This window comes from Danio rerio, chromosome 8 (genome assembly GCF_049306965.1).
Source record: "Danio rerio strain Tuebingen ecotype United States chromosome 8, GRCz12tu, whole genome shotgun sequence".
In the NCBI taxonomy this organism is placed as follows: Eukaryota; Metazoa; Chordata; class Actinopteri; order Cypriniformes; family Danionidae; genus Danio; species Danio rerio.
Window position 1 is genome coordinate 16,024,714 of NC_133183.1, and position 12,290 is coordinate 16,037,003.

The following is a 12,290-nucleotide window of genomic DNA, read 5'->3' on the forward strand; positions in this document are numbered from 1 at the left end:
TCTTTACTCCTTTACTTTTGTGGATAAGGAAACCGCACGCACTCCACTAAAGACATCTATTAGCTTACATATTTAATTTAGTTTGTTAAGCACAAAGATTTGTTTCAAAACTATTTCTAAATTCACTTCTAATTTCCAGCAAAATAATAAATGAACAACAATAACAAAGTGTGGTCAAAAAACTGTTTTGTTTTCTTGCTCTGATTCATAGCTAAATAGCCAAGCAGAGTGTTCTCTTTTCCAACAGCTGACACAGATTTTACTTGCTGAATCAGACAAACTCTATCCAGGCAAACACCAAACAAACTCGCCTGAAAGATGCTCACTGATGGCCCAACACTGCCCAACAGCCTTTATATATAAGGCTTGGGACCTAAACTAAAGTGTTACCCATTTTAAAAGTGCATCTATTAAATGCATGCATTTGTTTTTGTTTTTTTCGTTTGTTTGTTTTACCTTTGTGAGTTCTGTAAAGGGCTGCAAATGTGACCACGAAGAAGGTGGTGGAGTATTTCCCAGCATTCACCAGGTGAGGGAAGGCTCTCCTGGTGTCCCGATAACGTCGCAGACACTGAACGAAGCGCAGCCAGGCAGGCAGACAGTGGATGATGGCTCGTACTCCATACGAGAAGCTGTTACACCTTTCATCACCTGACACAGGGACAGATACATTTTGAGATAAATGCATGTTGATATTAGCAAGATTTTATTATTTATTACAGTCATTTTTAAATCACAATATACTGGATCATTTTTATAATAATATTAATAATTTAACTATATAATAGTTATATAATATAATAATATATAATAGTTATATAAAACCTATATAATAGTTTAGGATTGTTTTTATTAGGATTTTGTTTAATAAAATGAAAATGTTTATACAATGGTATTATAATATAATTTAGCTGGATGACACCATTATTGTTATTATTAATAATAATAAAAATTACCTAATTATGATAAACATCAATCATTTAAAAAAGAAATACAATATATATATTTTATATACTAAATATTAAAAGATTATTCAGAAAAAAATTATATAAATAATAACATTATTATTATTATTATTTTAACAATAATTATTCATAAAAAAGAAGAAAAAGTAGATTACCTTAATTTTTGTTTTATAAATTTTTATTATTATTATACCATAGATATTATTCATGAATGCTTATTGTTTCGGAATATAAAACTATAATTTATGTCACAATCACCAGTGTTCTAGCAGATGCAGATCGCTGGGGAACTACAAATCTGACACAGAAATGGACTTTACATCCCATCATGCACTTCACACACACACCAGTTTCAGTTTTCTCCCTGATTGCACACAAATCAACAAATCATCGACTGATTCACACGGGGCTTCAGCTTCAACACTTGACAGAGGGCGTGTCTGAAGTTGGGACTGACACAATTGTCATAGTAGCGTCAGCCAATGAAATTAGTCAGCAATCAGCTTCTGTCTGAGCTGGTGTATTTGCATACAGCGATATGATTGGCTGACAATTCAGTCGGTGCTTGAAAAGTTGAGAAAGTCCCAACTTCTGCAGCAAGCAACATCACTGAAGCGGCGCCGACGGATCTACAATGCAGTTCTGCACGGTCGGACTTCACCCATTCAAAGTAATTGGGAAGTGTTGAAGCTGGCACATGGAGCGTCACCGTGCCTTTAGATCCTTGCCTTGCTTCTTTGTTTATCCTGTTTGCCTCCTGCACCGACTTCTTTGTCTGTGCTAATGGATTACCGTCATGATACTGTGTGTTCCTGTTTGACTATTGCCTGCCTAAGCTGCTAATAAACTGCATTTGGAACCTCACCTTTATTTTCACCCGACTCCTAGTGTGACAATTGTGAAAAGTAGTGTGAAAATGTACAAAACAACACTAATCAAGAAATATTTTTATATTTTTTTCCCAAACAATGTTTACGCCAATTTTTATATTTTTATATTTGCTTGATAAATATCCTTATCAAGCCAGGCAAACTAAAAAAAGCCCTGTTGCCCTGTTTTTCATAACACTCTTTCGCTCACTTTCCTTCTTTTTCATTCTCTGTATTTTGTAATAGTCTCGAGCTGGCGAGACACATTTCTGCACCATTAGAGCGCCGCTGATGCTTCGAATTTGCTGGTCCATTTCACATGACAGACTCCATTGAACCTGAAGAACTCCAGTCAGTGTTGACACTGTTTGAGCAATCCTAATTCATGTGCAAGAGCAAATTAATCACAACCGGCCATTCATCTGTCATTACATATAATGCTGAAACCGGGACTACTTAGTCAATAAAACACAGGACATCTTCATTCTGAATTAATTACCAAATTTGGCGGGCAGTAATCCATTGCGTTCTCCCCACTGCAGCTCCATGCTGTAGTAACACACCAGATACTCCAGATCCGACAACACAATGACCAGAGAATTGAGCTGATCTGCCAGCCAGAAATCTGCAAACTCCACTCGGTGGAACGGGGCGGTGAACACGCGGAACTGAGAAAACACAAACACAGAAAACGTGAGTCAGAATTATTCATAATGACACATATTTATACTGAAATATTAGAAATTATATGATAATATATACTAAATATAGTATATGTATAGAGTATTTTTGGTCATCTTTGTGGACAACAGAGAACAGGGCTTTATCTCTCAGGATAAGGTGCTTTTTAACAGCTCATCTCTGAGTCCTCACTATGAGTCAGTAAACCTTAATGAAAGCTCAGCTGGATGAAGGCAAATCGATGGGGATTTTCTTGGCAAATGTTCTGCGATATGAAGGATTCGGATTTCTGCTTTCCAATCAGTTTCATCATGGACCAACGTTTATCCTTTTCATCATCGTGTTTCTCAGTATTTAACTGTGAATTGATTTTAATTAATGAATAAGTTAACACATTGCTTAATATAAGAATGTTCAGTGTATTTGCCAGTCTCTTTATAACTATTTTCAGAAGCCACCCAACTAGGTCAGAGGTCACGGAGACCTTGAGTGAAACTAAGGGCTGAGGATTTTAAGCAAGCAAGCAGTTTCTATTGTTATTTCTACGAGTTAATACTGTCTAAAATGTCTATTTAGCTATTTTTACGGTTAATTCTTTTAAAGTGATTCTACCTTTTATTCAAGATAGACTTTGTGTAGTAAGAAATTATAACTGCCTGAATGTAGATTCTACCGGTTTTTAACCAGTTTTGATAAAGACGGCTGAGAGTACACTCAGCCTTGGATAAGAAACAGATAATACTTTATGTGTGTGTGTTCTATTTGATTGTTGATCCGTTTCACAGGTCTGGAGTCAGCTCTAATCAGTCTAAGGGATGTCTGACGTTTATGCTTAAGATAATGTTCAGAATTGTACGCATGAACCCCACGTGGAAATTTTCCTAGTCTATCTGTGTTTTAACCAATCAGGTTAGAACACCTATATGTATGACGCAGTTAATGACTTTATGTGAGAGTATAATTGTTATTGATTGGTGATTGTAAGCAGAGCGGCCTAGCAACTCATTGCGAGTGTTGAAGCTGGCTTCTGCTGATTTAACTGCAAACTATCTTCAGTAAACTTGATTTATATATAAACTATATTTATTTATTTAAATCTCTGACTCCAGCTCTTCTTCATCTACCAGACTGGTCTTTCTTTGGGTCAATCTGTAAACTATCCCTACAGATATCTGTTCATTGACCTCACCAATAAAATAGCTTTAACTGAGTTATATGTAAAGGTGCAAACACGACAAGAATGATGATGACATAACAATAAACATATCTGCAAGCAGCAATTATTGTGGTTCAAGTGCTTTAAGGCGTATTGGATATTATGTATCATTTATTAAGCCTATCAATGATGAATATTACAGCTGTAGCGCCACCTATGGGCAGATCTCATTACAGATTGATGCGTTTCTTTAAAATCACGTTGCATGTACTCTCCTTAATTTGTGAGGATCTGAGTTTAATTAGGAATAATAGGCCTTTTGGCATACAGTATATTAGACAACAGCTATTTTTAAATGACCCTATTATACAGTGCTCTAGATTTTAAATTAATATTTTGTATAGGATATTTACAATATTATATTTGTGCATAAAATATTCTCATTATTTTATAACACAATAGTTATGCAGTGGCACAGAGTTAGATCTCTTTGTTGACTTCACACAGAAACAGCAACAAGTGCAGCGTGACATCACTTTGTTGCATAGAAGTTATTGGTTAAATGCTGGCAAAGTAGAACAGAGAAGCAGCTTAAAGTGGAAAGCGCGAGTATGTCTGGGGTTTGGAGGTATTATAAAGCTGATGATGACAACATTGCCAAAGCAAACTGTGAGATATGTAAACGTGGGATTGCTTGCTGGGCATTTTTAGTTGAGGTCCTCTTTGTTTTTATATTAGATTTACTATTGCACTGATATTTAAAAGTGAAGAATTGATGTTATTTATTACTTGATTGTTAAGCTACCTCACAAAAGTGCTCTGTTTGTTAACAGAGATATTGAATGTTGAAATAAGGTGGACTAAATAAAAAAATAAGGAACATCCTGGATCAGTTTCTTTGCTCTTCTTCATACGTTTTTATTTATTATAGAAGTATCGGATCAGTTTTCGGCATCTATAGATAATCAATATTTAATGACTCAGATTCAGATTTGAGGGCAAAAAACCTGATCAGAACATCCCTAGTCCCAGACTACCAGTTGACTATACAAGAATGGGAAGTTAGGCCGTACTCACACTAGGTACAGTTGCCTCGAACCGGGCCAAAGCACGCTTGTCCCCCCTCCCGTCTCCCCCGACGGCCCGCGCTCACACCATATCGGGCCTCGGCACGCTTACGTCATCGCTGCTGCGCTGTTCAGAAGCGCTCTCTATGGCAAGCCTTTTTAGCATTTAAATCTTTGTTCTGACTCCATAAATATATTTAAAGATATCTCTAATTATATTTTGACTAGTCATAATTATAATTCGACTAGTCAGAATAACAATTAGAGATATCTGCAATTGTACTAGTACGAAATCAGATTGGAGATATCTGCAAATATATTATGACTAGTCATATTCCTCCATTGACTTCCATTGAAAAATATTTGCAGATATCTCTAAATTAGTTTTGACTAGTCACAATTGTAATTAGAGATATCTCTAACTGAGTTTTTACTAGTCATACATTTGGAGATGTCTTTAATTCGTAATATTTAGAGATATTTACAAATATATTTGAAGATATCTCTAATTAATTTACTAATAGTCGAATTACAGTTTACAGATATCTTAAATTGGATTTTTGACGAGTCAAAACTCAGAGATATCTGCAAATATTTTTCAATGGAAGTCAATGGAGGAATATGACTAGTCATAATATATTTGCAGATATCTCCAATCTGATTTCGTACTAGTACAATTGTAATTGCAGATATCTCTAATTGTCATTCTGACAAGTCGAATTATAATAATGACTTGTCAAAATATATAATTATATCTCTAAATATATTTATGGATAGTCAGAACAAGGTTTAAATGTTAAAACGGCTTGCCATACGGTCTCTCACTCAGCAGCACAGTGGAGAGTTCTCTAGTTATATCGTTTCAGTCGTTTGTTATGCAGTGACATTTAGTCAAATATTTCGCCAAACAGTCCTTAGGGATGTGGGGACACGCAGTCAGATATTTTACCGAACAGATCCGCCACTTTTGGCGCTCATAAACAATCAAAGCTCTCGTGCTGCAGGAATGAGGAGGTCTGCTGAAGGCGCGCAGCTGGCGTGCTGTGAGGAGTTTGCGTCTTTAATAAACTACGGCAGTTTGCGATCACTGAACAGTAAGAATGATTAATAAATCCATATCAAACAGTCCCTTAAAAGTCACGTCTCGCTTTCGGTTTCGGGCTTTGGCGCGTTTCGCTGCTCACACACAAGCGTATCGCGCCAAAGCCCAAGTGTACCGCGCTCAGGCACACCTCTTCCAACCGGGCCAGGGCCGGCCAAGTGAACCGTGCTTGAGCCCGATTCAGCGCACTCACACTTCTCAAACGATCCGGGAAACGGGCCTGGGCACGGTACGGATGGCATAGTGTGAGTAGGCCCTTAATCTCCTATTAAAGCAATGCTAATGTAAAGGATGATTATTAAACCATAAATAAAAAAAATAACTGGAAACAAAAGAAAGCAGGTATAAAACATTGTGTTTAATAATAAAGTATGATTATGTGCACACAGTTAACGTTAGGCCCATTCATAATCTGTTCAAATGGTTAAAGCGAAAGCACAAAACATGAAAGTATTCACCTGCTCTCTTTTTTGTGCTGCGTCTCGATGAACTACAATTGAAAAATTATTTTCAACCAGCCAAAGTGGCTAGTGGGAGCAGCTCTCTGACCCGCTACAGCTAAAATCTTCCTGCATTTAGCGGGTGTTAATATCAAGCCCTGTTTGTGCATATACATTAGATTACATAAAATATAACTTACAATAATGGTCCAAAAATTAGTAGCTCAAATTTATATGTAAGAGAAAAATATTAAATAAAAATTTAAAAATATAAATATATTAACATTTTGTAGAAATTTTGTAGTTATATATGTAAATATTTTGCTTGACTTTAAATGTACTGTCTTTCTATTTCTAAAGATGGTTGGTGAATAAAATATTATTTTAATAAATATTGCTAATAAATCTGTTTTGTTCAAATGCACCAACGCATACCTATATTTACCGGGAAATTATTCAAATTACTAGTTTTCAAAATGGGGTGTACTCATTTATGCTGACTATTTATCATTAATTATTAATTTTATTAATCTACAGAGTTCAGAGGTCAGTACAACAATGATTTTGTAAAGCCAAGTGAAAAGGACTACTTCCTAAAAGCGCGTTTTTTAATTAATGTAAAATATTTCATGAACAGTTGGATTAATAGCAACAGTAAAATGTATAAAAATTGAATAAAATTCAACTGAATGAATATAAATGAATGAATGAATGAATGATTAGTGTTGCCCTTGAGTCACATTGCTTTTCTTTTCTTGCTTTAATGATATTCTGTGTCACACGCAAACTACCCTGAAATGAAATGAAACTACCTCTCTCAGCCTTCAGGGCAGTGCTGACATTTCCCAGCGACACAGTTTTGCACTACACCGATCTATGCCACCATACTCCTGAGGCTCAAATGCCAGTGAAAATCGATTTCTCCCCACACAAACACTGATCGGTTATTTCTACCTGATGAAACAGGTAAAAAGCTCTTTTAAACATCCAGCTCTAGATGTGAGGTACGTTTGAAGGTTGCAGCAGCATGTGCGATGCTCAGCTGGACTGTGACAGCGCGTTTGAGCTCTGGGAAGAAAACCACCCACTGTTTGGCCATCAGTACGTGTCGGTTTTAATCTACCGGAAGTGTGTGTGTGGGTGTGTGTGTCTGAGGCGCTCTGAGGAATAAGGCTCCAGTCGGGGTCAATTAGATGTGGGGAGGGCAGCGAGACAGAGGCAGGCGGCGCTGATGGCTCCATCCCAATAATGATTGCACAGGCACAGGCTTCACATCCGCAGAGATAGAGCCGCAATCTATTTCCCTCACCTCACTGCCCTGGGCCTCAAACACAGAGACACACGCATAATCGCACACGGACCTCACTGAAACAACTGAATACATGAGGTGCAGGGGCAACAGGAGTGTTTTTTTTTGTGCATTCATTTTTTGCATGTTTTTTATTCATTTAAATTCATGGAAGGTGGCAGAAAATGTTTTTTTTTTTTTTATGATTCAAAAGATTTCTGTTCAATCCCATGTGCATCCCTATGAACATTGTCTTTTTTTTTTTCATTTTATTAAATTGTTTTCGATGTGTATTTATGCAAACTGTCATGATCACCACCAGTAATCTAAGCCTTGCAGATTGCTGGAGAACTACACATCTGTCATTGAACTGGACTACAAATACCATGATGCATCTTGCACACACACTAGTTCCTGATTCCCTCTGATTACACCCACATTACAGGTGGTGTAAGGTTTGTTTCTTCTTATGAACATTACAGCGTTTTCCCTTGTTTATCTGGCTTTGTTTTGATTTTTGTCTTGTTTACTGTTTTTATTCTTTGCCGCCTAGTCTGACCCTTTGCCTGTATTTTCACCACGTATATCTTTATGCAGTTTTGACCATTGCCTGCACGATTTCTCTTTAAATAATCTACATGTGGATCTTCACGTTCGTTGTTTAAGGCAAGGCAAGTTCATTTATATAGCACATTTCATACTCAGTGGTAATTCAAAGTGCTTTGCATAAACAGGAATAGAACAGGAAAAGAGACAAGTATAAGAAAATAAAACAAATAATAAAATAATTTTAAAAAGATTAACAGATTACAACAGGTTATAAAAGAATGAAAAAAAGAAAGAAAGACATGATAGTGTGATCTGTCGGACATAGCACAGTTCCCATTCAGCAAAGGCACAGCTAAACAGATGTGTTTTCAGTCTTGATTTGAATGTGCCTAATGTTGGAGCACATCTGGTCATTTTCTGGAAGCTGATTCCAGCAGCCAGGGGTGCAGTATTGTTTGACTGAACACTTGGAGTCTCTAGTTTATTTGATCCTAAAGATCTGAGTGATGTGTTAGGATTGTTTACAACATGTGTCCTATGTTATTCAAACAGCATAAACTTTAGCAAAACTTTTGTGGCATTTTAGCTAAAAGTCGATCATTCTTTGTTAACAGGTTTCCATTTTGGCTTTGAGAGGTGTAAAATTCAGAATATTTTGAAAGATTTTTTTCAGGTTTGCCCTTGGGACAAAATTATCACTTTTCCCTGTAGCCTGCTTTTGGGGTTTGTAGGACTGATTTATTAAAAATTTGTAACTATAATTATGAGGGGTGTGTCTGTATGAATATCAGTGTTAGTTTTTTATGTGTATACTGAGAAATTTGCATGTGTGTGAGTGGTAGTTTTTTGTTTGTTTATAAAATAACCCCAAACATATAAATGTATGTTACATTGGTACTTCTATTAAACTAATACAAAATATGAGAATGAAGAGAATATGAGATGGATGAGAACTAAAATAAGCAAACTGGTCTTAGCTTAAATTTAGCTTAAATAATTTATCATAAATATTTCTAAGAAAACAATTAAAATAATCATAAAAATTTTAATTAGAAGTGGAGTAATTTCATATTGGGATGGTAAGAGTGTGCAATATTTCTTGTCTATTATAATATTGTAATTATTGTTTTAGCAATATATGAGTTACAAAAACTTCACTTTAATCCAAATGCATTCACTGTAAGAGGAAGCCTATTAATATGCAGTCAATGATATATGCAGTCAAAAATTATAATGGAAGTTAATTTAATAAGCTTATACGTTAATAAATATATTGCTGAATATTTTTTTAAAAATATATTTATGTTATACAATGATATCTTAAGTCCAAGGCACTCGAAAAGTAAGTGTAAAAATTAAAGAGCCTTTATTAACATGACGATTGTATAGAAAAGCACCTATGCGTTTTGGCAACACTTTACTTCATCCACCCCATAATAAAGGCTTTTGAATTTTTTCACATACTTTTCGAATGCCTTGAACTTAAAATTTCAATGTTTATCTTTAGGAATCCCTTACCCAAAGGGCACTGGCACATTAAATACCCCCGAAGCACTTTTGGTTTGATTAAGGATTTATATTTATGTTATATTTTAATAATATTGTACAAGCAAAAGTACCATTTTTTGGAATATAAATCTGTGAGTGCAATATTCTTTTGAAAGAGCCAATGATTCAATCGTCTATTCTTAAACAAACTGTTTGAATGAATGTTTCATTCATTTATTCATTCATTCATTCATTTTCTTTTTGGCTTAGTCCCTTTATTAATCTGGGGTCACCACAGTGGATTGAACTGCCAACTTATCCAGCATGTTTCTACACAGCGCATGCCCTTCCAGCCGCAACCCATCACTGTGAAACATCCATTCACATTCATTCACTCACATACACTACGCACAATTTAGCCTACCCAATTCACCTATACAGCATGTCTTTGGACTGTGGGGGAAACTGGAGCACCCGGAGGAAACCCACGCAAACGTGGAGAAAACATGCAAACTCCACACAGAAATGCCAACTGCCCCAGCCGAGGCATGAACCAGCGACCTTCTTGCTGTGAGGCGACAGCATTACCTGCTGCGCCACAGAGTTGCCCATGAATGATTTAATGATTCATTAATATAGGAATATGCTACCACATACTAGATGTTTTGGTGGCATTTCTTCATTCATAATTAGTTTCAACAAGTAAAGGTACCAGCATTTGTTATTAAAAAAAATCCCATGAGAGTTTTTGTCAAAATAGCAGACACTTGTCAAATGGAGCCTAAAACAACTTGAAATAGCCCTTGTGGCCCAGATTTCTAATTACCATCATTTTAGTTGAAGTGGAAAGGTTTTTAAATCATCTGCAGTGAATTCCTGTCTCTTACCAGCAGTTTGATGAGCCAGAATCGGGATTTGTAGTAGGCGGTTTTGAAGGGGTTGATGAGGAACAGCAGCATGAAGCCGTAGAGGATGAGGGGATTGGCCTGCATAGGCAGCCAAGTGTAGTCAGCAAACAGACAGGACAGGATGCTGAGACACCACAACACCCCCAAAAACCCTGCGATCTACAGCGAGAGAGAGGACAAATGATCAGATACTAAATCTGGATATTTTCCTTTCCCTTCAGGCTATTTGGTCTGTTGAAATACAGTGTTGTGTCTCACCTCAAACAGATGCTGATGTGAAAGATTGTTTCGAGGATTCAGCTCAAATATCAGCACATGATTGACACCCGCCTGCCTCCAGCCATAAGTGTTGATCCCCAAGAGGAAGAGAAACTGAACGAGCAGGAAGCCTCCACGGTAGATGCGCACCAGTGGCCAGATGTTCTGCTTACGAACGAAAAAAGCACCTGAGAGGGAAGAATCAGTCACACAGCTGGATTATCGACAAATCAGCGAATTATTATTATTGCAATATGAGACAAACAGTTGAAGGCAAAGTTATTAACCCTCCTGTGGAAATGTTTTTCTTTTTCAAATATTTGGTTTAATGAAGAGAAGATTTTTTAACCACTTTTATTAAACATAAAAGCTTTAAGCCATAATAGCCATGATGACAGTATATAATATTCTACTAGTTATTTTGCAAGACATTAGTTCTCAGCTAAAAGTGCAATGACAGTGAACATCTGTAAACTGACTACATCGTAATTTGACACATTTGCTGATAATATTTTAAGTAATTATGTGTCTTGATAGTTCTTGTTATCCATTAAATACTTTATGATTCCAAAAAAAAAAAATATCATCATGTTATTAAACTACTAGAATTACCATATTTTAAACATAACCTGCAGCAGATAAAAATAGCATTTAATAGTTACATAAAAATTAACATGTAAATAAAAATCCATCAGCTTTTTAAATTCTTTTTCCATTGGATTGCGACCCCTGAGGTTATTATGCAAGAATAATGACAAAGCAATAGTGTAAGTTGAAGCAGATTGATTTTACGGCACATTGTTAAACTTTGACACCTTATGGCACTCATGTATATTAAAAACAAAAGGCCACGACTTAACATTGAGGATTATCTCCAAGTGGCAGACTTTAAAATTAAACCAGGAATAGTCTTGTGCTGTAAACATTGCGCCCACCATTCTCATTAAAAGAGGTTAATATTAAATTAAACAATTGAAAAATGACTATAAAAAATTATATGGTTGTTAGCAGTGATGGGCAAAAATACATTGAAATGTATTTTAAAATAAAATACCAAACACCTCAATTATAGGTGTGTCAAAATAAACTACAAAATAAAGCAGCCACAAATGTATCAAACTAAAATACTGTATTTTTGTGCAGTTTTACTACAAAAAAAAACTTTTACAAGTAAGCATAAACCTTCTTTGCAAATTGTCCATGAATAGGCCTATTAAATCAAGTCCAAATTTGATAGCAACAGATTTTCTCTGAGCAAGTTTTAGTAGATTCTCTGCCACCTCATTTACTTTTACTCTTACTGTACATGACTAGATATCTATACATTATTTACTTGTTACTTTATTATTATCAATTTAGTATAATTTTTTGTACAAATCTCATACAGAAAGCCCTGTTTAATGCAGATAATGAGTTAGAAATCAGTACTATATCTGTTGATTATGTTCCCAATATTGTGTGGCCGGTAAAATTGATATAATCTTTGTATAATGATTATTTAACCTGTTAACAGTCTTAT

General features: G+C 35.7%; 1 protein-coding gene across 1 annotated transcript in view; it reads right to left on the reverse strand.

The window, feature by feature from the left end:
* The window catches only part of xpr1a (xenotropic and polytropic retrovirus receptor 1a), a 131,506-nt gene that overhangs the window by 17,735 nt on the left and 101,481 nt on the right, over nucleotides 1–12,290 (reverse strand). Inside the window, exons 8-11 of the mRNA NM_001245100.1 lie at nucleotides 10,772–10,959; nucleotides 10,493–10,672; nucleotides 2,334–2,502; nucleotides 457–651 (exon numbers count right to left, since the gene is read on the reverse strand). Coding sequence (NP_001232029.1) covers nucleotides 457–651; nucleotides 2,334–2,502; nucleotides 10,493–10,672; nucleotides 10,772–10,959 — 732 coding nt within the window. The remainder of the gene's footprint in view (nucleotides 1–456; nucleotides 652–2,333; nucleotides 2,503–10,492; nucleotides 10,673–10,771; nucleotides 10,960–12,290) is intronic.